Genomic DNA, 27,754 nt, shown 5'->3' with positions numbered 1-27,754 from the left:
TATAATTATTGCTTAATACCTGTCAGGATGTTATATTATAGGCAGTGCTTACCTCTAATGTGGGGCGATGCTGTCCACTACATTATTCCTTCTACTAATCCACATAATACATATTTATGACATCTAGACACTTTGTAGAAGTTATTGCCACAAAATTAGTGCACAAAATTGCCCAGTTGTAACTGTGTTTATTATACTACTCACCCCTCTCACTATGTGCCTTTGGTCTGTGGCCTAGTTATGGGTTACACAAAACCACATAGTCACTTGTACCCTGCTACTCATTTTTATATTTTATTTTAACCCACTTTTTTTTAGGGTCCATTCACACGGAGGAAAATGGCGCTTTATTTGGTGCTGAATTTTCCGCGCTGAAAAAAGCACCTCCCATTGATTTCAATGGGTTCCGCTAGCTCCATTAGGGGAAAAAAAAGCTAGCAGAACCCATTGAAGTCAGCGGGAGGCTTTTTTTTCAGCGTGGAAAATTCAGCGCCAAATAAAGCGCCATTTTCCTCCGTGTGAATGGACCCTAAAAATATTCTAATAAAAGTGACATTTTACGTTTCTTCCCCATCCCTCTGCATTTCCCCTCTCTTTACCCATGCTATGTTAAATAGTGTATTATTCACAAGATGGGGTATATCAGGCGGTTATAACTGTGAGGATTCATTTTGGCCTATAGTTTCTCTTTTTCTAAATTTTTGATTTGGCTTTTTGTACAATTCTAAAATAGTTGCATAAATGTTTTTTTTGCTGCGATATTTAAAGTTTGACAACACAAGTATCCCTAGTCTATAACCTACCTCTGGCCTTTAAATACACTTAATTCCTGCATTTAAAGAGTACCTGCTTGAATGTAGAGTTATACAGCACACACGTCACAGGCTTCTCATGACTTGTAACTCTCTTACTGGTCTCCTTTTTCATCTCCAGTACTGACAGTTGATTGTTGAAGGACAGAAAGAGACGTCCGTGGGGCTCATAGAAATAGAAGGACAAATGAAATTCCAGAGATTTTGGGAAGATTCCAGCTATGCGTTGTATGCACACCTGATGATGAATGTCCCAGACCCTCAACACCTGCAAGATATTATATACTGCAGTTGTAAATCACACGCAAGGTCCTGACTGCAATTCACAGAGCTGTAGTCTCATGAACATATACAATATTGGACGCCTGAAGATGGAGAAAATTGTCTTTATTTTCTCCTCAGCAAAAACAACAGATTCTGTAAAACAATAACATACCGAATACATTACTAGAGACAAATGCAATGTAAACTGTCAACTGCATGCATATTAACCACCATTATTAGGAGGCATACTCACCTTGTCTTTGGAAAAGCTAAACAATTGTTTGCGACTGGCAATGAACTTCACAATCATCACACTGGCCATGTTGCCTTGGAGAATTCCAGTAGGTTTGGAGACGACATAAGGGTTCCAAAGACAGATCTTGTGATCAATTCCAGCAGTAGCTGCAGGAAAGAATTAGCACTTTGATGGTAACTAAAATGGCAGACTTGAGATACATACTCGATACACAAACATTTCTTAGAAATAGTTTGCAAGTTAGGCTACATTGTCATATAGTCAGCAAAATGAGACACATTTCTAACACAAACTTCCAAAAGTTGGAGTTTCTGAATTTATCTTTTTCGACTACTTTTATGCCTACGGCAACAGTTTTGAAAAGTTTTGAGAGAAATATGTTTGGCCAAGAGAAGGCATAAACTGTAGTTCTTTTCTTTAAAATATATAACAGTGCAATCATGACAAAGAAAAACATAACAATATTAATGAAACAAATAACATATAAGTAACATGACGTAATCGTATGATTTGTATGTGGCACTCAAGTTTTCAATTCCTCGGTGGGTGCTTCAATAGAGTCCCAACCCCAATATATAGAGAGTAGAGATGAGCGAGTACTGTTCGGATCAGCCGATCCGAACAGCACACCCCATAGAAATGAATGGAAGCACCTGGTACTTCCGGTTTGACGGCGGCCGGCCGCTTAACCCCCCGCGTGCCGGCTACGTCCTTTCATTTTTATGCAAGTGTGCTGTTCGGATCGGCTGATCCGAACAGTACTCGCTCATCTCTAATAGAGAGTATTAAGAATTCAAGCTGTCCTCTGGTTTGGTTGAAAAAGTGATTTAATAAAATGTCCTTTCATTCAAAGCAAATCCTTACAGGGCAGTAAATGTTTTCGGTAATAATGTCTTCATCAGACTCCATGGTACAAAAGTGCAAATAATTGTAAGATAGAGTACGATTAGTTACAGTCCAGTCAATTTTAGATGATCAAATCTTGATTCATGAAATCCACCATATGGGGTGATCTACACAAGTAGCATGCTATTACAGTATTCATAGACTGGTAATAGGTTGGAGCGGTGTGTCTGCCGCTCTAAGTATGTCACGTGCTGAGTAACGGTATCCCCCGATTGTTAGGGCTGGATGCATATTGCTACTTGAGGAGATCACCCCCACTTAGAGGATTTCGTGAATCAAGATTCGATCATCTAAATTTAACTGGACTGAGCACACCTTCACCAAGTCACTGAGAATGTTCCCAACCTTCTCATACACCAGGAGGATTTTACACTGTGTCAATACTAAACATGATCCAGTCAACATATAATACCCAACAGCTAGGCAAATAAAGTGCACTATTCCTGACAGCCTAAAGTTTCTGAATGCTGCATAGATCATTCTGCATAAGAGAGACTGGGCCAACCAATAGCCAGATCCCCATGCTGTGTGTTTTGCAGTTGGTCTTATAAACAACACACACACTTCCACAGGTCTGGTTATCACTGTTACATCTACTGAGATAGCAATTGTTCAACACCAAAGTGGTTAATAGCAGTTGCTTGGTCTCAACTGAAATACATGACATTCACTGAAAATGCACAATAGTTCCTTGGAAAGTAAAGTATCCTTCTTTTCGTAAGATCAGCAGTCCCACATCCGCACACAGCGATTGCCCAGTTCTCACAGCGGTTTGTCCTAAGTCCCAGTTCTCAGATACAGGCTACATTCACTACACTTGCCTTCAGATACAGTCAGGGTTCCAACCCAGAATGACATACAAACACACCACATTGACACTGGGTTCACACTAACGTTCGGGTCTCCGTATCAGGTTTCCGTCTTCTGCCAGCAGAAGACGGAAACCTGTCAGACAGCGTCCAGCCGTGAGCGCCGGTGAGCGTTTTATGCTCTCTGCGGCGAAACCATTTTTTTTAAAACCGGACACAAAGTCCTGCATGTCTGACTCTGTGCCCGGTTAAAAAAAAACGATTTTGCCGCGGAGAGCATAAAACGCTCACAGGCGCTCACAGCCGGACACTTTTCAAACCCATTCAAATGAATGGGTTTGAAACATGACTGCAGGTTTCCGTCTCCTGCCCAGTTTCGGGCAGGAAACGGACACCTGCAGAATGGAGACCCGGGCGCAGATGTGAACGAGCCCTGACAGGATTACCTTATCATTCCTAAAAGAGTTCAGAATAGGGACCTAAAGACATGGAAAAATCTCCCTTTCATTAGAGACTTTCTTGTCCATTAAAAAAAAAGCATCAGACTACAGCGTTTGCAGTATACACGGTGTGTAAAGGACACCCTTCCTGGCACAACCAATAGCTGCTGGGTCCTGTCCATTTAGGAGAATCATTGTACCACCCCCTTTATTGAAAATGCTAGCTTGAGAAAGCCACAATAACTCTAATACTCTACAATAGTGTAACAATAAGTCATCATAATCAAAGCAATGTATATACCAATGTACACAGTGATTGAATGTCACAGATGGAAGTATAACCAGGACATATGCACAGATCAAAGAAACTGCATATGAGGAGTCTCCCACCTAAGACGATAATGAAAGCTTACACCACCTTACAATGTGATCGCTCACCTTATGAATACAGTGGAGTCATATCTACTACTGCTATTAGCACAATATTGGTATGTGCTGTTTTGGCTAATAGTGCACCACATCTTTAAAGGCAGCATAGTATGGCAGTATACAGTCATAGCTGTAAGTGTTGGCACCCCTGAAATATTTCCAAAAAATTATTGTAATTACTCGTTTTGTTATACATATGTTTTTTTCCTTTATGTGTATTTGAACAACACAACAAGCAGAAAAAAAGCCAAAAATTACATAATTTCATTATAAAACTACAAAAATTGGACAGACAAAATTACTGGCACCCTTAACTTAATATTTGGTTACACAGCCTGTGACAAATATATCTGAAATCAATTGTTTCTTATACCTATCAACAAGCTGCTTACTCTTGGCTCACTCTTCTTTTCTAAACTGTTCCAGGTCTCTCATATTTGAAGGGTGCCTTCTCTTTTCCCAACAGCAATTTTAAGATTTCTCCACAGATCCAGAGTTATTGCTGGCCACTCCAGAACTCTCCAGGGTCTTGTTTCCATGCATTTCTGGGTGCTTTTTTAAGTATATTTAGGGTCCTTGTCCTGCTGGGAGACCCATTACCTAGGACACAAACTCAGCTTTCTGACACTGGGCCCTACATTGAGACTCAACATTTTTTTGTAATCCTAAGATTTCATGATTCCTTGCACACAGTCAAGGCACCCAAAACAACCAAAATTACTTTGAACTTCTACCATATTTGACTGCTGGTACTGTGTTCTTTTCTTTGTAGGCTTAGTTGTACGCTGTGGACAAAGGAACATCAAGATCTAGGTATGGACTTGTTAGCTTGAGATTGTTGATATTTTTCAACACTTTGGTTTCTCAAGTCCTCAGACAGCTCTGTTTGCCTCTTTCTGTTGTGCATGGCTAACACAGACAAACAATGTAAATATTGAGTCAACTTTTCTTTTTATCTGGTTTCAGGTGTGATTTTTATATTGCCCACACCTGTTACTTGCCACAGGTGAGATTGAACGAGCATCATATGCTTGAAAAAAGCTATTTTCCCACATTTTTGGAGTTTTGTGTGACATTATGTCCAATTTGCCTTTTTTCTCATTTTTTTGTGTTGTTCCAATACTCATAAATGAAACAAACATATGTATAACAAAATATGTCTCATTGCAATAATTATCTGGTAGAAATACAGTACTTGAAAAATTTCATGGGTGTCAATACTATGATGTACAAGGCTTACAAATAGAACCTAGTTGAACAAATATTGTACAGTCCGTTATACAACTGTGTTTTCAGTACATTTCAGTATGTAAGTTAATGCATGAGCATCATGTGCAACTACCGATCAATTAATCATACATAAATGTCACTAGTACACATTGCAGATATTCCAATGGTTATTATACAGTAGAGGTCAAAAAACAATACATGGACAGCCTTGTAAATTATGTATTGCACATCATAACACACCCCGTGCATACAAAAGGCAAAGTAAATTAGTAAATACAGCCATTGTATGGTGAACAAACTATAACAAGGTAAAATGATGGTTCAAACATTTTCTCAAGAAAGATTACAAAGGATCAAAAGCTTTTCTGTGAGCCACCTTATATTCCAAAAACAATGAAGCCCTGTAATTACCTCCTAAGCCACAATGAGCTGTGAATGCTAAAGGTTTCGAGCATTGAAGCCCAGCATCAGCATTATAGGAAAATTATCTCTCTCCAAACAAAACACATTCATGTAAATATTTTCACACTGTTTGGTCAAAATAATTGCAAAATATGGACACTGCAAGAGTGCACTCAAGCGGGATACTGGGCTATGGCAGCTGTTCATCCTAATACTATACCTATGGCCAGCTATGAAGCTGCAGGGAACACATTGTCCTCGGGGACAGGCAGGCAACACATGCACATTACATGCATTTATTCACCATTTTTGCCAATAAGTTTGGGGCAGGAAAGCATTCTCCAGATGGATAACTAACAATACATATATGAACGTGTGTTAGGTAATCTTTAATACTGCTCCTGAAATATGAGCTTTGGGGAAGTAAGTTTCTATACAGTTCCTTTAGAGACCCCTCATGAAGCCCCGAGCACACGTGGCACTCCACAATATATCAGGTCAGTTCAGTAGCTAAAAGAAGTAATTCTCTAATATTTTTGGGTGGAAACATAGAGGCAGTAAACAATCTGAAATTGATCAGTATGTTTTCATATGTTTTGGGTCTCTGCATTATCCAGAAGTCTGGCTTTTCTGTTACCTCAAAAAAAAAAAAATTGTAAAAAAATTTCTTGGAGTTGTGTTTTTTTTGCAAGGCCGGATGTACTTTTTAGTTACACTATTTTGGGGAATGTCTATTGCTTTGATCGCTTTTCAATCAAGTTTTTATGGGAAGCAAAACTGCAAAAACATGGTGGTTCGGCTTTTTTGATTTTTTTTCCCCCTACGGTGTTCACTGTATAGGAATTTTTTTTATATAAGCTTGTAGACCAGGCAGCCTGAGAAGCTGCCATATTTAAATACCAAACATCCTCCATAATAGTTCGGAGGATGTCAGGAAGGGGTTAAAGAGGACCTTTTATCACATCCAACCAGTCTAGTTCTTTACGTCATTTAAAGTGAACCTTTCATCAGATCGGGCCCATGCAGTTTTAGATACTGCTGGAAAGCTGACAGTGCGCTGAATTCAGCGCACTATCGGCTTTCCCGATCTGTGCCCGGTGTAAAGCGCTATCGGTCCCGGTACCGTAGGACTTTACAGTCAGAAGGGCGTTTCTGACACTTAGCCAGGGACGCCCTTCTGCCCAGCAGCGCCTATCGCGCTGTACTGTGGAGCAGGGAGGAACTCCCCCCTCCCGCTCCTGATAATACTCGTCTATGGACGAGCTGTGTGAGCAGAGGGAGGGGGTCCGACACCCAAGACCCCCAAGAATCAGCTGTTCACAGAAGTTGATACTCAGCATGGAACAGGAAGCAGACAGCTCTGTTCTCTATGTAGTGGTTGAACTGAAGCACAGTTTATTTATTTCTCTTAGGCTCGGTTCACACCTGCGCATGTGTTTCTATTTGGAGAGTCCACTTGGGGACCCCCCAAATAGAAACCTAATCCGCATTAAAAAGCAGTTACCTTAGGAAGCCTGCATACCCCATAGACTATAATGTGATTTGTGTGGTTTCTCACAAAAAGTGCAGCACTTTTCTCTTCGTATTTTTCCCACGGAGAAGGGACTGGAATGGTCCGAATGCAGATGTGAACTGGGCCTTAGGGAGTATTCACATCCCTTTTTTTCAAGTCAGTTTAAATTATCAGTTTAATGGATGTATTATTTTAATTTTAAAAAAACTGATGCAAACGGATGTCAATTCATGCATCTGCATTTGTCAAAGAAACTGATCCATTAATGGATGTGTATTTGTTTGTATCAGTTTTTTTGCTTAAAAACACGGATCTGTTATTTATGTTTACCTTATGAAACACTATATAAAAATTGTTGTTAGAAGACGGTGGGCGTGGTTACACCAAAGTGCTTTTAGGGGCCATTTTAGCTTATAAAAATGTATCATTCAGCAGACCCATTGCCTCCACTTTAAAAAAAAAAAAAGCAAATATAGTGTCTGTTATGGATGCTGTATGCCCCAGTCCGCTATCTCAAACCAACAGAAAGATGTGTACAGATCCGCAACGCTTCCCTTTTAGTTAGCATTGTTTTCTGTGTTTAATGGATGCAAGCGATTCGCAGTCATTTAAAAATTATATTATTGCTTGTAATTTCAGCAGGGGGAACCCGCTCTGGTTTCTTTCCCTCCCCGCTCCCTGAGGTTATCCACGATGGCTGCCAACTTATGCCATTAGGGGTAGTTTACCCAGGTAGGTGGGGCAACCATTAGGGGTAGTACATTTGGGAGGGAAGCCAATCCCTAATGACTGCACTCCCCATATGTGCTAACCCTAATGGTATTAGGTGAAGCACATGTGGGGGGTAATAGAGGAGCTGTCCCAAAGCATTGTACTCCATTAGGGTAGTACACGTGTAAGGGGGCAGCAATAAGAAGGAGTAAGGGCAACCATTAAGGGTAGCAGATGTTTGGGGGAAGCAATAGCTGCCACCCCACTCCTGGGTTCCTGCTGGAATGTCTCCAGTATTTCTGGTAGGATCCATTGGGGTGAGGGGTGGAAGCTATTACAGTAACTCCTGTAGGGTTCGGGGAGAGAAGCTAGAACTGGGGTTGTTGGTTGTAGGAGGCCTAGGGCAGGTGAATAAACATGACAAACAGGGTTACTCACTTCTCCTGAGCTCCAATGCAGCTCAGTGTCCTCTTCAGGCCTCTTCTAGCCTCCTGAGTGACACACATGACTGCTGAGGACTAGAGTATAATAGTAGTTTGAGGGTTGTGGACCCCAGAAGCTACAATTTTTTTTGGGGGGAAACTCTCACTGCGTACCCATGGGGATAGCGGAGCGTACCTCCAGGGGTACACATGCAACAGGTTAAGAAACACTGTACTAGAAGAATTGATGTTGCTTTAAAGGCAAAGGGAAGACATTCCAAATATTGCTTTGACTTAACATTTCCCTTTAGTTAATTTACTTTGCATTTTGTTAATTGACAAGAAACTTTTAAGACTTCTATTTTTGAAAACATTCTTACTTTACAGCATTCCCTACTGTAAAATGTTTGCACATTACTGAATGTTCAGTTTTGGTGACAATTCTTTGTATATAATTCTGCAAATATTGTATATTGTCGATCTATCATGGATGTCTAGGTTTGTCCATAGACCATCTACCTTAAAGTGAATCTGTCACCATACTCTGTGAGGGCAGCATAGCATGAGGACAAGTCCATTGTACAATTAGCCTAAATAGCACATTATATTGTGATCTTTTTGATAATAGCATGAATTCATATTTATTGAATTGATATCGAATGGTGAATTGATAAGGGGAGCGCCCCCTCTGTCTCTTCATTTTCACAGCATTCCATCAATCACTAGTGAGGGTGGCAAAAAAAATAAAAACTAAAGAAAAAACATAAAAAGTTAATTTACACAATAGGTCCTGTTCTGCTTATAGATTTCCTTTAAGTTATTCAGGAGGTTCCTTTTCTTCAAAACCTCGGAGCAGCTGGAGTCCAGGGTCAAGCTCTATTCCTGCACTTACTTGACTTTTTTGTGCAGATGCAAACTATGTAATTATAGGACATGGAAATGTAATTCTGTTATTATGTATGTTGTGCCGCTTTGTTTTCCATCATCTCAGCAGTCAATTCTTTTTACAGTATACAATATGTGGCCATTAATCTTATCAGCTGTCTTTCCAATGCTTTTAGTGAAATCATACCTCTAAGTCCCATGTATAGCCAAAATATATAGCTGCATCTTGCTTGCCTGAAATGTCAAGCACACCTTGTACATGCTAATCATAATAGTTACATCTAGACCGGCGGCACATCACAGTGTTGCCTAGAGTAAGGAGTGTATGCTGTATGGGAAATAAGATGTAGTTTCTATAGCAACAGTCTGAGATTTCTCGCACCGGTGTAACAATTTGTTTTTGAACCAAATTTGATTACATTTTTATAGACGTCATAAACTCACAGAAACTGTTTGCAATTCTATCTGCATGGACAATTTTTAATCCTGTGAAAGTTTTTTTTTTTTAGATAGATGGTGCACCTCCAGGGACGATATCTGGACAATACAGGCAAGGCTGACGTCAGGGTACCGCATAATCACAATCTGCGGGTTGTGTGTCTTCTCAAGCTTCACCACAATTTTCATTTAGAACAGAGATGTAGGTTGTGCTAACATGATGAGGGGACCGTCATGTGTAACCATCTAATACATGATCCATGATGACTGGTTCCAGGTTTGTGTGGGGCCTCTGGGTGACAGAACCTCAATGGGTCCCTTTATTGGGCAGTGTTTTCCTCCAAAAACGCTGCAGCAATAAAACATAAAATTTGGACTTTTTTTTGCTGAGCCAAACCTGCTAAAATGGACTGTAATACAGAGGATGAAAAGTAGATAACTGTATATAAGTGTAATATATAAATGTTAGGCCCTGTTCAGACATTGGAAAATGAAGAAAAACCTTTGACGCCGACATCCATCTCAGATTCCTTTTCATTTTCTGCCACATGGTTCACAATGACGGAATACAATGCACAGCCTGATCTACTGGGTAACCCCAAGCCACAGACCCTGCAGCAATATCTAGCAGGACTCTTATTTTTTCAGCATTTTATACCTCATTCATTATAACTCGTTTTTATACCTCATTAGTACTTTTATACCTCATTGAAGTGAACACGTCACTTCTATAGGCCCCTGTTACATTAATAATAATAATAATACATTTTATTTATATAGCGCCAACATATTCCGCAGCACTGTACAATTTATAGGGTTCAGATACAGACATACATAACAAAGAACGTCATTTCACACAATGGGACTGAGGGCCCTGCTCAAAAGAGCTTACAATCTATGAGGTAGAGGGGGTGACACAAGAGGTAGCAGGGGCGGCATTGCTTATACAGTGTTCAGACAATTTTGTGCATTAGGAATTGTGATAGGCTTGTCTGAAAAGATGCGTCTTTAGTTTGCGTTTGAAACTGTAGAAGTTGGGAGTTAATCTTATTGTCCGGGGTAGAGCATTCCAGAGAAGTGGTGCAGCTCTGGAGAAGTCTTGTATACGAGCATGGGAGGTTCTGATAATAGAGGATGTAAGTGTTAGGTCATTGAGTGAGCGGAGAGCACGGGTTGGGCGGTAGACAGAGATGAGGGAAGAAATGTAGGGAGGTGCGGCATTATGGAGAGCCTTGTGGATGAGAGTAATAACTTTATATTGTATTCTATAATGAATAGGCAGCCAGTGTAATGACTGGCACAGACCGGAGGCATCACTGTAGCGTCTAGCCTGATAGATGAGCCTGGCCGCTGCATTCAGAATAGATTGTAGAGGAGAGAGTTTAGTGAGGGGAAGACCGATTAGTAAGGAGTTACAGTAGTCAAGGCGAGAATGAATCAGAGAGACAATAAGTGTCTTTAGTGTATCTCTGGTAAGGAAAGGACGTATTCTGGAGATGTTTTTGAGGTGGAGGTGACATGAACGTGCGAGTGATTCAATATGAGGGGTGAAGGAAAGGTCTGCGTCAAATATGACCCCAAGGCAGCGGGCATGCTGCCTAGGAGTTATAGTAAGGCCTGAGACTGCAATGGATATATCAGGGACAGATCTGTTAGATGGTGGAAACAGTAGTAGTTCAGTCTTAGAGAGATTTAGTTTCAGATAGAGCGAGGACATGATATTAGAGACAGCAGAGAGACAGTCACTGGTGTTCTGTATGAGTGCAGGGGTGATGTCACGGGAAGATGTGTATAATTGGGTGTCATCAGCATAAAGATGGTACCTGAAGCCAAATCTGGCGATGGTTTGTCCAATGGGGGCTGTGTAGAGAGAAAAGAGCAGGGGGCCGAGGACTGAGCCCTGAGGAACCCCAACAGCAAGGGAAAGAGGGGAGGAAACAGAGCCCGCGAATGATACACTGAAAGTGCGGTCTGAGAGATAAGAGGAGAACCAGGAGAGCGCAGTGTCATTGAGGCCGACTGAGCGGAGCATAGTGAGGAGAAGTTGATGGTCAACAGTGTCAAAAGCTGCAGAGAGGTCCAGAAGAATAAGAAGAGAGAAGTCACCATTGGATTTAGCCTTTAGTAGATCATTAGAGACTTTTGTGAGAGCTGTTTCAGTAGAGTGCAGAGCGCGGAAACCAGATTGTAAGGGGTCAAGCAGAGAGTTAGCAGAGAGATAACGGATTAACCGAGAATAAACCAGGTGTTCCAAAAGTTTAGAGATGAAGGGGAGGTTAGAGACAGGTCGATAGTTAGCAGCACAGGATGGGTCCAGGGAGGGTTTTTTCAGTAGCGGGGTTATAACAGCATGCTTGAAGGAGGATGGGAAGATTCCAGAAGAGAGAGAGAGGTTAAATATTTTAGTAAGGTAAGTAGTGACAGCAGGGGACAGAGATTGGAGAAGGTGTGAGGGGAAGGGGTCACTACTGCAGGTTGTGGGGCGAGATGAAGAAAGTAGCTGGGAGACTTCCTCTTCTGTGACAGGTTCAAAAGATGAGAATGGACAGTCTGAAGTGCGGCTGGTGAGGGGATCAGTACTATCGTAGGTGTGGGAGTCAATGCCACTTGGGGCTTGGGCAGTAATTTCCTGACGGATCTTATCAATTTTATCATGGAAATACATGGCCAGGTCATCAGCACTAAGATCTGTGAATGGCGTCTGCACCTTGGGTGTGAGTAAGGAGTGAAAGGTTTCAAAAAGCCTTTTAGGGTTGCTGGAGAGAGAAGAGATGAGGGCGGTGAAATAGTCTTGTTTGGCGAGGTGAAGGGCAGAGCTATATGTTTTAAGCATAAACTTGAAGTGGAGGAAATCTGCAGGTGAGCGTGATTTTCTCCAGAGACGTTCGGCACACCTAGAGCAGCGAGGAAGAAATCGTGTCTTTGGCGTGTGCCAGGGTTGCTGCCTCCTATGTGGGACTTTACGAGTGGAGGGGGGAGCAACCTCATCCAATGCATTTTTGAGGGTTTCATTATAGTGACTGGTGGCCAGATTGGGACAGGAGATTGAAGAGATGGGGGACAGGGAGGACTGTAGAGTATCTGAGAGGTGCTGGGTGTCAATAGCACGCAAGTTCCTATATGTGTGATGGGTAGGGGCGTCTTGTGAAGGGGAGAGAGCACTGATGGTGAGAGATAGAAGATTGTGGTCAGAAAGCGGCAGAGAAGAGTTAGAAAATTTAGACTGTGAGGAGTCGATGGAAGACTAGATCAATCGTGTTACCGTCTATATGTGTGGCGGAAGAAGAACATTGTGAGAGACCAAGAGAAGTGGTTAATGAGAGAAACTGTGAGGCAGCCGGGGAGTGAGGGGGGGCAATAGGGATGTTAAAGTCACCCATGATGAGGGTAGGAATGTCACTGGATAAAAAGTGGGGAAGCCAAGAAGCAAAGTGGTCCAAAAATTGGTAGGGTGAGCCAGGTGGGCGGTAGATCACAGCTACACGTAAGGAGAGTGGGCGGAAAAGTCTGATAGCATGGACTTCAAATGAGGAGAATGTGAGTGAGGGGACCGGGGGAATGGACTGAAAAATGCACTGTGGTGACAGGAGTAAGCCTACCCCACCACCCTGCCTATTATCAGGCCTAGAGGTGTGTGCAAATTGTAGGCCACCATGACACAGAGCAGCAGGGGAGGCCGTATCTGACTGCTGGATCCAAGTCTCAGTAAGGGACTCTGCAAATCTTCAATTATCTGACTTGACAGATGATCCCCTACTGATCTTCACTACAGACCAGGAGAAGGAGCTTGGCTCTACATTTCCAGCCAGATATGCGTCACTCTCATTTCAGGTCAAGCCACAAATTCTCTATCACTTGTAAGGCTCAAGAAGCGAACTATAAAATCCTATGCCAATGGTACAGTGTCCGTTCCATTCTTCAGGAGATTTTCCCATCAGCTTCCAATCGCTGTTGGTGATGTGGAATGGGCCAGGGCACAATGGTTCACATGGCCTTTTTGGCGCTTTGTGGCATTGTCAATTGCTGCTCCATACATCAATGGTGGCATTACACTGACCATATTTTACGGGATCTGTTCTTTGCTGTGGGGAGACAACTAGGTCACTACCTTTTGGAGTGGTCCCAGTGTAGCAGGCACCTGACCAAGGGCAATAGAGTTGCCGGTGCAGAGCACCAGAAAGGAAAGGCAAAGGTCTGTAACAGGCAGCTGGAGAAAAAGGTTATAAACTAGTTAAAAGATCGGGGCTTAGATCGAGAGCTCAGATTCAGAAATCCAGTACAGGCAGCACAAAGGTAGGCGGCAGAACATAATCAATAACAGAGTCATATATCTTATCACAGAGAAGAACAAAAAAACTATGAAAGTCATTGGTAAAAACCTTCATATGTAACAATTTTTGGATTGCATTAACCATTTCTCCATTTTGACAGTGTAAGGCCCCATTCAGATCTGCGTTTGGGTTTCCATTTAGGGAGTCCGCCTGGGGACTCCCAGAACGGAAACCTATATGCATTAAAAAGCTGTTACATGGAAAATCCACGGACCCCTAGACTATAATGGGGGTCCGTGGGGGCAATTAGCACTTTTCTCTCTGCATGTGTCATACAGATACCGAGCAGAAACCACATGGACCCCATTATAGTCTATGGGGTCCATGTGGTTTCCTTAGGTAACCGCTTTTTAATGCGTATAGGTTTCCTTTCGGGGGGTCCCCATGCAGACTCTCCGAACAGAAACCCAAACACAAATATGAATGGGGCCTACGGCTGTGTATGATAAATCTTCTCACTCCTGTTCTCAGCGGGCAGGGGTCATAAATTTATGATGGACAGAATGCCAGCCATCAAAGGAAATAAGTAGATCAAAAAAGTTTATCTAACTCTCTTGTGTTGAAAATGACTTCTGGGACCTTATAAAGACACAATTCATCATCTGCATCATTATCTACTGTACATGTTTACTAGATAGTGTAGATAATGTAGATAATGATCGTTCCCAATCGTTCTCCTTTGTAAATATGCCCAGCGATCCAATAATAAATGACAAAATGTGACCACGAAAACATAGACATAAAAATCATTTTAAATAACACCCCTCTTGTGTAAACCTCAAGCAATCATATCATAACACAGAAGCTATTATACTATTTCTCACAAATTTAATGCACACTATGGTATGTTATATCCCCAGCCGTTGGCTTTCTCCACATTGTCATTTCCTGGTCTTCCAAGACCAGCCCGTGGATTCTGCTGCCACCATCACCTTTAATGTCCTGAATTGGTGTTGTAACCCACTCACAACACCCGAAGGTGACAGTTCAACTGGTTCATTGTTATCTACTTTTATCTCCATACATATTTCAATTATCAACAGAACTACACTCTAGCACATTTGGTGTTCTCTCCCATTTTTTGTCTCTACTATGGTATGTTCCAGTGTGGGCCATGGACTTTGTCAAAAACATTTAACAATTACCATGGTTTCTAGAAAACGGAATACAAATTGACTTATATTGTTGTTCAGTAATTCTGCCTTATAAATGCTGCCATATTCAGTCTTTTAGGGCTGATACGTACCAATTATATTTAGTCTCGAGTCATAGTCAAAGCCATTAATTCCTTTAGTAATGTTCAGAGAGGTTGTCCTCAGTTGGGTTTTGCCTTTTTCTCTCCAGGCCAAAATCACTGTGTTATTGTCACTTGTAGTAGACGACAGAAATGCCTCTAAATGAGGGCTGTAAGTAACTGGGGGCGAATACAGAAATATCCTCATTAGTTTGGTGCAAGATGCTATTTGAAGTTACATAAGGCAGAGTGTTGCAGTATCTAAAATGTCAAGCACATCCAAAATGATCTTACTTACCATGACGTATAGGAAATGTTGGAAGACTACTACAGTTACATTCAGGTCAATTAAGAAGCCGTCACATTTCTAATCAAACCTTCCCACTGAACCAAAATATGTGTTAAGACTATCTGAAGAAAGGCACTGTCGCCTTCCTTGACTTTATTATACCATAATGCACCGAACATGCCTTTTCTAAATGTACTGGAAATAGGAATATCAATCAGAAGGTTTTAGGTCAAGAGAGACAGGAGATTTCAGGTAGAGCTCTCTGAGCAATTAGATTACAATATTTCTGCAATGATAACAGAGAAGTATTGTCAGATTCTAAGGAGAATAATGTTACTTGAAGCAATTCAAGCAAAACCAAAGCCTATCCTTAGTAGATATCCAGTAACCTTCCCGCAGATAAATGTGATATGATATTGTTCACCAAGAGGACTAAAATATTGGAACATTAAAATGGCTGAAGGAATTTAAGCATTCAATCTTATTTTTATTAAATTGCCTATTGCTTCTTGAAAAGTTCACTGCAGCAGCAGACAGGATTAGCCTACTAACTATAGAAAGCGTGCGTCATCCTGTGGATGCTTCCAACATGGATTTGTACCGGCTCTGTAGTCATCAGATGTAAAGTCTTGCATTTGTGTCGAATTTCTATTAAATTTATCAGGGTAGAAAACTGCTGTTACATGGAAGTCATCAGCAAGCTGATGTTGATGGTTCTTTTATTGGCCTCTGATGTTGGTGTATCTTTAATTAGTATCTGATGTTGGGGGATCTTTTATAGGTCTCTGATGTTGATGGATCTTTTATAAGTCTGATGTTGATGGATCTTTTATAAGTCTGATGGTGGATCTTTTATAAGACTCTGATGTTAGTGGAACTTTAATTAGTCTCTGATGTTGATGGACCTTTTGTAAGTCTCTGATGTCGATGGATCTTGTATTACTGTTAGGGAATTGCTAGATGACAATTCCCCAGAAGCTGCTGGAGAACCCTGGAGGAAGGGGCACAAGGGACAGTGAGCCCTAAGCTGAAGCCCCCCACTGTCCCTTCCTCTTGCCAGGCCTGATCCTATGTAATAGATGGCAACTCGAAGATGATCCCTTCCTATATATGTGACACACAAAACGCAGACAAGGCAAACAACAACAAAGGGAGGTCAGCTAGCCAGGGTTCGGTAACAGTCGAGCAATGCAGTGCCAAATCAAAGTCCAAAAGAATAGTCAGTAGGGAAAGCCAGAGGTCAAGGATAAGAATACAAGTAAATAAACAGCAAGAGAAGCCAGCAAGCACGAGGCAATAACAGGCACCAGTGTGAATGTGAGCCAAGACTAAATAGAGGAGGATGAACCCGCCCTGGACCTGACAAGAAGGTAGGCTGTCAATCCCAGGGCAAGACAAAATTTAACCACTTAATGGACAGAGGCAACAAGAGCAGAAGACGAGTGTGGTACAAATTCAATTATAGAACTAGAGCCGTGTTCACACAGTGCAACTAAAAACTCTAAGCAAATTATCAAACTGCACATGCCTCCTGCGCCGCCGCATGTGAGCAGAGGGTTGCAATTACACCCTGATGTTGATGGATTTTTTTTATTAGCCTCTAATGTTGATCTTTTATGAGCCTCTGTTCTTGATTGTTTTTTTTTTATAACTCTCTGACTACTCTGACTACTTAATAATGTCCTACTAAAATTAGATTATAAATCTAATTTGCTCATAGACACAGCAGTTATTTAAAAAATAACTGTATAGTGAAGAGTTAAAATATTTCTTTTTTGAGCTCTTCCTCCGATTCTCAGCTGTCTCTTCTATCTCAGGGTCTATTCACACAGAGAAAAATGGCGCTTTATTTGGTGCTGAATTTTCAGTGCTGAAAAAAAAAGCCTCCCAATGACTTCAATGGGTGCCGCTAGCTTTTTTTCCGTTAACGGAAAAAAGAGCTAGCAGAACCCATTGAAGCCAATTGGAGGCTTTTTTTTTCAGCGTGGAAAATTCAGTCTGGAAAATTTGGCTAGTAGAAAAAAAAGCTAGTAGAACCCATTGAAATCAATGGGAGGCGTTTTTTTTAGCGCTGAAAATTCAGTGCCAAATAAAGCGCCATTTTCCTCCATGTGAATGGACCCTCAGACTATCAAAGCACAGTTTAAAAAAAAAAGTGTTTAAGCAAGAGATAGTGAGGAGCGGGTATGATCAGAAATATCTAGTAAATTTATCAATTCTGAAAAAAAGAACATGCTACCAATTTAAGTGTGAACATGTCTTTAGAACAGCCTAAAGATGCTGCAAAGTTATTAAAACAGTGTAGAAGCAAAACTGTTTAAAAACTGCACCGTGATTGGTTGCAATGGGCAACTAAGACAGTATTGCTTTTACACTGTTTAATATATCTGCTTCTATGGAGAGAATTTATTATCCCATCTACACCCTTTCTTGCGCTACAGATGCAGCACATCCCCTTTTTGTTGCCTTGCCTGCCACTTTCCACAAATGAAGGGGGAGCGGGGTGGACACTGAGGTGGTCTAGGGATGCCTTGGCCTGACATATTCTCTTCAGTTTTCTGGAGTGAGTTATATAGGAAATCTATACCTGTTCCTGACTGGTAAGTTTTCCATCAGACCAGAGCCCCTTGATAAATCAGGGATGCCTTGCATCTGTGGGGGCCATTATTAAGACTGGTGTACAAATAAATCTGCAAGAATTACCGTATTTTTCGGACTATAAGACGCACTGGACTATAAGACGCACCCAGGTTTTAGAGGAGAAAAATAGGGAAAAAAAAAATTTCAGGCAAAAAATGGTAAAATATTTAATGTATGGGAGTTGTAGTTTTGGAACAGCTGCAAGGCCACATTGACAGGTGACCCTGCAGCTGTACGGGGATGTATAGGGCGTTTTTTTTTGTGGGGCCAGGTGTACTTTTTAGTTATACCATTTTGGGAAATGTTTATTGCTTAGATCACCTTTTATTTAATTCAGAGGCAAAACAGAGAGAAAAACCCGGCAGTTTAGCACTTTTGATTTTGACGTTCACTGTACATAAAAATATTAGTAGACCGGGCATTTTCAAACACAGGGATACCTAATGTATATGTTTCACAGTAATGTTATACTTTTATATGTATTCTAGGGAAAGGAGGTGAACTTTTATTTATTTTATTTTTTATTATATTTTTTTTAAGTGTTTTTTTTTTTTTTTTTTTACTATTTTATTATCCCCCGCCTAGGGGGCTTGAACCTGCAATCATTTGATTGCAAGTCCCATAGACGGCAATACAAGTGTATTGCCGTCTATGGGAGATTCTATACATTACTATCGCGGAGTGTCATAGACCAGCCGCGATAGTAATATATATCTATGACAGGCCTGGGAGCCTTCATTAGGCTCCCGGATGTCATCGGAACAGGTCGGCTCCTGCGGCCTCGCCGTGCAGGAGCCGGCCTGCATCATTAAAGGTATGGGGCCAGTGGGGACCGGCCCCGGGGCTAACTAACTGCCGGGACCTGCGGAGGAGGAGCGGATTTACAGCATGGCCGCGCTACTGCCACCGCTGGTTTTCTTCAGCGGCAGGAGCGTGGCAATCTGCAGGCCCCGGCAGCTAAGACACTCCCCGGCATCTGCTGTAATAGACCGGCAGATGCCGGGGAATGTCTTAGCTGCCGGGGCCTGCAGATTGTCACGCTCCTGCCGCTGAAGAAAACCAGTGGTGGCAGTAGCGCGGCCATGCTGTAAATCCGCTCCTCCCCCACATTCAGACTATAAGACGCACCCTCATTTTCCTCCGAAATTTTGGGGAAAAAAAGTGCGTCTTATAGTCCGAAAAATACGGTAAATAAATTCTTGAAGGGAAAGTAGAATAGTATGTGTACTGATAAATCAGCACCAACCTAGTTTAACCAAATAGTACACTAAAATATAACTTTTACTAGCTGGTACCCGCGACTTGGTCTGCGGTGATTGTAGCAGTGGGTATATACAGGCGCGGGTAAGGTTTTCGTAGTGTGTATAAGGGATGGGATATGAAATGTAACTTTGTATCTTGTTGTTGCTGTAATTCAGAGAATCCGTGAGACTTTTGTGTTGAAGTTACTTTGTATTAGAGCCGCTATATATACGGTGTTGTGAGAAACTTTACATAGTGTCTTTGGGACAGAAGAATTTGAAGTTAACCCTTTCCTTCCGATGGCATTTTTTGATTTTCGTTTTTGACTCCCCTCCTTCTAAACCCCATAACTTTTTTATTTCTCCGCTCTCAGAGCCATATGAGGTCTTAATTTTTCCTGGGACAAATTTTTCTTCCTGATGCCACCATTATTTATTCTACACTCACCGGCCACTTTATTAGGTACACCATGCTAGTAACGGGTTGGACCCCCTTTTGCCTTCAGAACTGCCTCAATTCTTCGTGGCATAGATTCAACAAGGTGCTGGAAGCATTCCTCAGAGATTTTGGTCCATATTGACATGATGGCATCACACAGTTGCCGCAGATTCGTCGGCTGCACATCCATGATGCGAATCTCCCGTTCCACCACATCCCAAAGATGCTCTATTGGATTGAGATCTGGTGACTGTGGAGGCCATTGGAGTACAGTGAACTCATTGTCATGTTCAAGAAACCAGTCTGAGATGATTCCAGCTTTATGACATGGCGCATTATCCTGCTGAAAGTAGCCATCAGATGTTGGGTACATTGTGGACATAAAGGGATGGCGATGGTCAGCAACAATACTCAGGTAGGCTTTGGCGTTGCAACGATGCTCAATTGGTACCAAGGGGCCCAAAGAGTGCCAAGAAAATATTCCCCACACCATGACACCACCACCACCACCAGCCTGAACCGTTGATACAAGGCAGGATGGATCCATGCTTTCATGTTGTTGACGCCAAATTCTGACCCTACCATCCGAATGTCGCAGCAGAAATCGAGACTCATCAGACCAGGCAACGTTTTTCCAATCTTCAATTGTCCAATTTCGATGAGCTTGTGCAAATTGTAGCCTCAGTTTCCTGTTCTTAGCTGAAAGGAGTGGCACCCGGTGTGGTCTTCTGCTGCTGTAGCCCATCTGCCTCAAAGTTCGACGTACTGTGCGTTCAGAGATGCTCTTCTGGCTACCTTGGTTGTAACGGGTGGCTATTTGAGTCACTGTTGCCTTTCTATCAGCTCGAACCAGTCTGGCCATTCTCCTCTGACCTCTGGCATCAACAACGCATTTCCGCCCACAGAACTGCCGCTCACTGGATGTTTTTTTCTTTTTCGGACCATTCTCTGTAAACCCTAGAGATGGTTGTGCGTGAAAATCCCAGTAGATCAGCAGTTTCTGAAATACTCAGACCAGCCCTTCTGGCACCAACAACCATGCCACGTTCAAAGGCACTCAAATCACCTTTCTTCCCCATACTGATGCTCGGTTTGAACTGCAGGAGATTGTCTTGACCATGTCTACATGCCTAAATGCACTGAGTTGCCGCCATGTGATTGGCTGATTAGAAATTAAGTATTAACGAGCAGTTGGACAGGTGTACCTAATAAAGTGGCCGGTGAGTGTATATAATGTACTGGGAAGCAGGGAAAAAATTCAGAATGGGGTGGATTTGAAGAAAAAATGCATTTCTGCGGCTTTCTTACGGGCTTTGGTTTTACGGCGTTCACTGTGCAACCAAAATGACATGTCCCCTGTATTCTGTGTTTTGTTACGATTCCGGGGATACCAAATTTATATGGTTTTTAGAGATGAGCGAACACTAAAATGTTCGAGGTTCGAAATTCGATTCGAACAGCCGCTCACTGTTCGAGTGTTCGAATGGGTTTCGAACCCCATTATAGTCTATGGGGAACATATACTCGTTAAGGGGGAAACCCAAATTCGTGTCTGGAGGGTCACCAAGTTCACTATGACACCCCAGGAAATGATACCAACACCCTGGAATGACACTGGGACAGCAGGGGAAGCATGTCTGGGGGCATAAAAGTCACTTTATTTCATGGAAATCCCTGTCAGTTTGCGATTTTCGCAAGCTAACTTTTCCCCATAGAAATGCATTGGCCAGTGCTGATTGGCCAGAGTACGGAACTCGACCAATCAGCGCTGGCTCTGCTGGAGGAGGCGGAGTCTAAGATCGCTCCACACCAGTCTCCATTCAGGTCCGACCTTAGACTCCGCCTCCTCCGGCAGATCCAGCGCTGATTGGCCGAAGGCTGGCCAATGCATTCCTATGCGAATGCAGAGACTTAGCAGTGCTGAGTCAGTTTTGCTCAACTACACATCTGATGCACACTCGGCACTGCTACATCAGATGTAGCAATCTGATGTAGCAGAGCCGAGGGTGCACTAGAACCCCTGTGCAAACTCAGTTCACGCTAATAGAATGCATTGGCCAGCGCTGATTGGCCAATGCATTCTATTAGCCCGATGAAGTAGAGCTGAATGTGTGTGCTAAGCACACACATTCAGCTCTACTTCATCGGGCTAATAGAATGCATTGGCCAGCGCTGATTGGCCAGAGTACGGAACTCGACCAATCAGCGCTGGCTCTGCTGGAGGAGGCGGAGTCTAAGATCGCTCCACACCAGTCTCCATTCAGGTCTGACCTTAGACTCCGCCTCCTCCAGCAGAGCCAGCGCTGATTGGCCGAATTCCGTACTCTGGCCAATCAGCACTGGCTAATGCATTGTATTGGCGTGATGAAGCAGTGCTGAATGTGTGTGCTTAGCACACACATTCAGCTCTACTTCATCGGGCTAATAGAATGCATTGGCCAATCAGCGCTGGCCAATGCATTCTATTAGCTTGATGAAGCAGAGTGTGCACAAGGGTTCAAGCGCACCCTCGGCTCTGATGTAGCAGAGCCGAGGGTGCACAAGGGTTCAAGCGCACCCTCGGCTCTGATGTAGCAGAGCCGAGGCTGCACAAGGGTTCAAGTGCACCCTCGGCTCTGCTACATCAGAGCCGAGGGTGCGCTTGAACCCTTGTGCAGCCTCGGCTCTGCTACATCAGAGCCGAGGGTGCGCTTGAACCCTTGTGCACACTCTGCTTCATCAAGCTAATAGAATGCATTGGCCAGCGCTGATTGGCCAATGCATTCTATTAGCCCGATGAAGTAGAGCTGAATGTGTGTGCTAAGCACACACATTCAGCACTGCTTCATCACGCCAATACAATGCATTAGCCAGTGCTGATTGGCCAGAGTACGGAATTCGGCCAATCAGCGCTGGCTCTGCTGGAGGAGGCGGAGTCTAAGGTCGGACCTGAATGGAGACTGGTGTGGAGCGATCTTAGACTCCGCCTCCTCCAGCAGAGCCAGCGCTGATTGGTCGAGTTCCGTACTCTGGCCAATCAGCGCTGGCCAATGCATCCCTATGGGAAAAAGTTTATCTCACAAAAATCACAATTACACACCCGATAGAGCCCCAAAAAGTTATTTTTAATAACATCCCCCCCTAAATAAAGGTTATCCCTAGCTATCCCTGCCTGTACAGCTATCCCTGTCTCATAGTCACAAAGTTCACATTCTCATATGACCCGGATTTGAAATCCACTATTCGTCTAAAATGGAGGTCACCTGATTTCGGCAGCCAATGACTTTTTCCAATTTTTTTCAATGCCCCCGGTGTCGTAGTTCCTGTCCCACCTCCCCTGCACTGTTATTGGTGCAAAAAAGGCGCCAGGGAAGGTGGGAGGGGAATCGAATTTTGGCGCACTTTACCACGCGGTGTTCGATTCGATTCGAACATAGCGAACACCCTGATATCCGATCGAACATGTGTTCGATAGAACACTGTTCGCTCATCTCTAATGGTTTTATTTACATTTTGACCCCTTAAAAAAATCCAAAACTGTGTTAAAAAATTATTTTTTGAAAAGTCGCCATATTCCGATAGCCGTAACTTTTTTATACGTGCATGTACGGGGATGCATAGGGTGTCTTTTTTTGCGGGACCGGGTGTACTTTGTAGTTCTACCATTTTCGGGAGATGTTATTGCTTTGATCACTTTTTATTCAAATTTTTATCAGAATCAAAACAGTGAAAAAATGGCGGTTTGGCACTTTTGACCATTTTTCCCGCCACGGCGTTTACCGAACAGGAAAAATATTTGTATAGCTTTGTAGAGCGGGCGATTTCGGACGTGGGGATACCTAACATGTATGTGTTTCACAGTTTTTAACTACTTTTATATGTGTTCTAGGGAAAGGGGGGTGATTTTAATTTTTAATCCTTTTTATTTATTTTTTTATATATTTTTTAATTTTTTTAAACTTTTTTTTTGCATTTATTAGACCGCCTAGGGGTAGTGACATAGGTGGGCGGTGTTGCGGATTGTCAGAGCGGTGGGGGTCGGCAAACATGGCTGCTCCGGAGCGTTAAAGAGGTAGCCTCCTGGAGTATCGGTAAGGTGAGGGGCAAAGTGGTAAAGTATATGTATATGTGATTGTGTGGGGTTAGGGGCGAGGCTGCAGAGGGCAATATGAATTTTGGGGCTTGCTATGGTCCAAAGTGTGTGAGATTGCAGAGATGGTGGTGTGAGTTTGGGTTTTGTGGGGGTCCTGGCACAAACGTATGTGCGCTATTGTGACGAAAAGTAGACTATTGTTTAATCGGGTGTAGTAACTATGTTTGTGGAAAATTTCAGCCAAATCGGTGGAGCGGTTTTTCCGTGATTGAGGAACAAACATCCGAACATGCAAACATCCAAACACACAAACCCACAAACCCACAAACTCACAAACTTTCACATTTATAATATTAATAGGATTAGTTCTCCATGAAAATGGCATACTAAGCCTCGAATGGATAATAGTCTAAAACTTGTCTAAGACTGGAGTGCTAATATAACAGGGGCCCCTTCCCTCTAAGCCTCCACAAATCTACCCAGTCTATTAGAGTGTATGCAGGGGTGAACCTACCCCTTTCGCTGCCCGAGGCGAACTACAGAAAGCCGCCCCCCCCTGGAGGAGGGGTCGGAGCTAAGTGGCGTGGCCGATCGAAGGGGGCATGGCAGAGCGAAGGGCGGGGCTTATCGCTGTTTGCAGGCAGAGAGCAGGCACGGAGATGACCTGCTCTCTGCCTGAGCGTGAGGGGAGGCTGCTGGAGTAGCGCTGCTCCAGTGGCCTCCCCAAACCACCGCTCGGTGCTAAGCCAGTCCAGGACAGCTTGTCCTGGACTGGCTTAGGTAATCAAAAATGCCGCCCTCCCTGGGGCCCTGCCATAGCGCCGCCTGAAGCGCTCGCTTCAGGTCGCCTCATGGGAGGTGCGGCGCTGAGTGTATGAGTGAAAAAGATGTATCAGTGGGCAATTCACCCTAAGGGTCCACTCACACAGAGTTTTTTGGTGAGGATTTTGGCGCTGAATCCATGTCAGAATCCACGTGGAAAAAACACTTCCCCATAAAGTTCTATGGGTTCTCCTAGCTTTTTTTTTCCTGCTAGCTTCCTTCAGGTGGATTCCACCTGCAAAAACCAACGCAGTCAATGGGAGGCGGAAAATCCACGTTGTGGGTTTGGATGCAGAATTGACAAAAACCATGTGGAAAAACTGCTAGCGTTTTTTTCAAGGTCCATACCATGTGCTGGAGGAAGAAACCATTTCCTAGTTCCTGAAGTGGATTTTTTCCTCGCCAAAAAACTCCGTGTGAATGGATCCTAAATTTTCCTAGGCGATCTCAGCACCAGCGTTCCAACCCTGCGGACAAGACTCCCTGTACTCTTGTGCTGTCTTTGTGTACATGGCCAAGTGACACCTCTCCATTATCTAGCACTTGCAATATTAGGAAACTATAGCTATAATTTAGTGTTGCATGGTATACAAGTATATAGTGCGATATACAGTCCTATGAAAAAGTTTGGGCACCCCTATTAATCTTAATCATTTTTAGTTCTAAATATTTTGGTATTTGCAACAGCCATTTCAGTTTGATATATCTAATAACTGATGGACACAGTAATATTTCAGGATTGAAATGAGGTTTATTGTACTAACAGAAAATGCGCAATATGCATTAAACCAAAATTTGACTGGTGCAAAAGTATGGGCACCTCAACAGAAAAGTGACATTAATATTTAGTACATCCTCCTTTTGCAAAGATAACAGCCTCTAGTCGCTTCCTGTAGCTTTTAATCAGTTCCTGGATCCTGGATAAAGGTATTTTGGACAAACAATTCAAGTTCAGTTAAGTTAGATGGTCGCCGAGCATGGACAGCCCGCTTCAAATCATCCCACAGATGTTCAATGATATTCAGGTCTGGGGACTGGGATGGCCATTCCAGAACATTGTAATTGTTCCTCTGCATGAATGCCTGAGGATTTGGAGCGGTGTTTTGGATCATTGTCTTGCTGAAATATCCATCCCCGGCGTAACTTCAACTTCGTCACTGATTCTTGAACATTATTCTCAAGAATCTGCTGATACTGAGTGGAATCCATGCGACCCTCAACTTTAACAAGATTCCCGATGCCGGCATTGGCCACACAGCCCCAAAGCACGATGGAACCTCCACCAAATTTTACAGTGGGTAGCATGTGGTTTTCTTGGAATGCTGTTTCTTTTTGGACGCCATGCATAACGCCTTTTTTTTTATAACCAAACAACTCAATTTTTGTTTCCAAAATGAAGCTGCCTTGTCCAAATGTGCTTTTTCATACCTCAGGCAACTCTATTTGTGGCGTACGTGCAGAAACGGCTTCTTTCTCATCACTCTCCCATACAGCTTCTATTTGTGCAAAGTGCGCTGTATAGTTGACCGATGCACAGTGACACCATCTGCAGCAAGATGATGCTGCAGCTCTTTGGAGGTGGTCTGTGGATTGTCCTTGACTGTTCTCACCATTCTTCTTCTCTGCCTTTCTGATATTTTTCTTGGCCTACCACTTCTGGGCTTAACAAGAACTGTCCCTGTGGTCTTCCATTTCCTTACTATGTTCCTCACAGTGGAAACTGACAGGTTAAATCTCTGAGACAATGTTTTATATCCTTCCCCTGAACAACTATGTTGAACAATCTTTGTTTTCAGATCATTTGAGAGCGGGCTGTCCATGTTCGGCGACCATCAAACTTAACTGAACTTGAATTGTTTTGTAGAAAGAAATGGTCCAAAATACCTTCATCCAGGATCCAGGAACTGATTAAAAGCTACAGGAAGCGACTAGAGGCTGTTATCTTTGCAAAAGGAGGATGTACTAAATATTAATGTCACTTTTCTGTTGAGGTGCCCATATTTTTGCACCGGTCAAATTTTGGTTTAATGCATATTGCGCATTTTCTGTTAGTACAATAAACCTCATTTCAATCCTGAAATATTACTGTGTCCATCAGTTATTAGATATATCAAACTGAAATGGCTGTTGCAAACACCAAAATATTTAGAACTAAAAATGATTAAGATTAATAGGGGTGCCCAAACTTTTTCATAGGATTGTATTTCTGCCATTTTATTCTGTAAAGTGTATATATCTATTGAGATAAAACAGGAAATGTGGGCCTAGTCTCTGCATAAGAAAAGGTATAAAGTTTGAAGTAACACGTATTGAGTTTTATTCTACAATGAAGCATACTGCAGCAGATTATGGACGAAGCTGTTCACCGCTACTTCACCTAATGCAAAATTCATATTTCATGTTCTGAACTTTTGGCCTGGCATTGCTGATTGTATTCATGTCTGGCGTTAGCTTCTTCTGTGAAATCTTTCATTACTATATTCAGCCTCTTCTAAGTTATCTAGGTCCTACTGTGTTGGGTGACAAGTATTGCCCATAAGATTTCCATCCAACTTTACACAGACTTTGGATGTTATATACAGTACTACTCCGTAATAGAATTGTGTAACAATGCAAATGTATATGTTATTCTATCTGTCAACCTCAATATGTACTGAAATGGCGTTATTAGAGGCTATTGTACAACTGGTCCCCAACACCAATCATCTTGTTGCCTTAGGCTATAGTTAAAGGGATTCTACCATTAAACTATCTTTTTTTCTAATGAACACGTCGGAATAGCTTTAAGAAAGGCTATTCGTCTCCTACCTTTAGACATGGTCTCCGCCGCGCCGTTCCGTACAAATACCGGTTTTAACCGGTATGCAAATGAGCTCTCCGCAGCAATGAGGGCGGGCCCCAGGGCTGAAAGGCCGATGAGCGCATCCCCATTGCTGCCCGAGAGCTCTTTCCTGCGCCGCCTCCTTGTTCTGCAGCAACTCCGCCTCTTCTGGCTTCTCTTACTCTTGTAGTTCTATAGAGGAGCATAGAGAGGCCACCCCAAAATGGCCGCCGGCCAGCTTCTGTATTGAACTGCAAGAGCGGCCACCCCAAAATGGCCGCCGGCCGGCTCCTGTATTGAACTGCAAGACCGGCTACCCAAAAATGGCCATCCTCATTGCTGCGGAGA

General features: G+C 42.8%; 1 protein-coding gene across 1 annotated transcript in view; it reads right to left on the bottom strand.

Moving 5' to 3' along the window:
* WDR49 (WD repeat domain 49) overlaps nt 1-27,754 on the bottom strand; it is a 135,256-nt gene that overhangs the window by 61,728 nt on the left and 45,774 nt on the right. Inside the window, exons 5-7 of the mRNA XM_075268714.1 lie at nt 15,095-15,262; nt 1,330-1,478; nt 847-1,080 (exon numbers count right to left, since the gene is read on the bottom strand). Of these exons, the coding sequence (XP_075124815.1) occupies nt 847-1,080; nt 1,330-1,478; nt 15,095-15,262 (551 nt within the window). The remainder of the gene's footprint in view (nt 1-846; nt 1,081-1,329; nt 1,479-15,094; nt 15,263-27,754) is intronic.

This window comes from Leptodactylus fuscus, chromosome 3 (genome assembly GCF_031893055.1).
Source record: "Leptodactylus fuscus isolate aLepFus1 chromosome 3, aLepFus1.hap2, whole genome shotgun sequence".
Lineage (NCBI taxonomy): Eukaryota > Metazoa > Chordata > Amphibia > Anura > Leptodactylidae > Leptodactylus > Leptodactylus fuscus.
The sequence above is the reverse complement of the archived record's forward strand: the minus strand, read 5'-3'. Positions and strand labels throughout refer to the sequence as shown.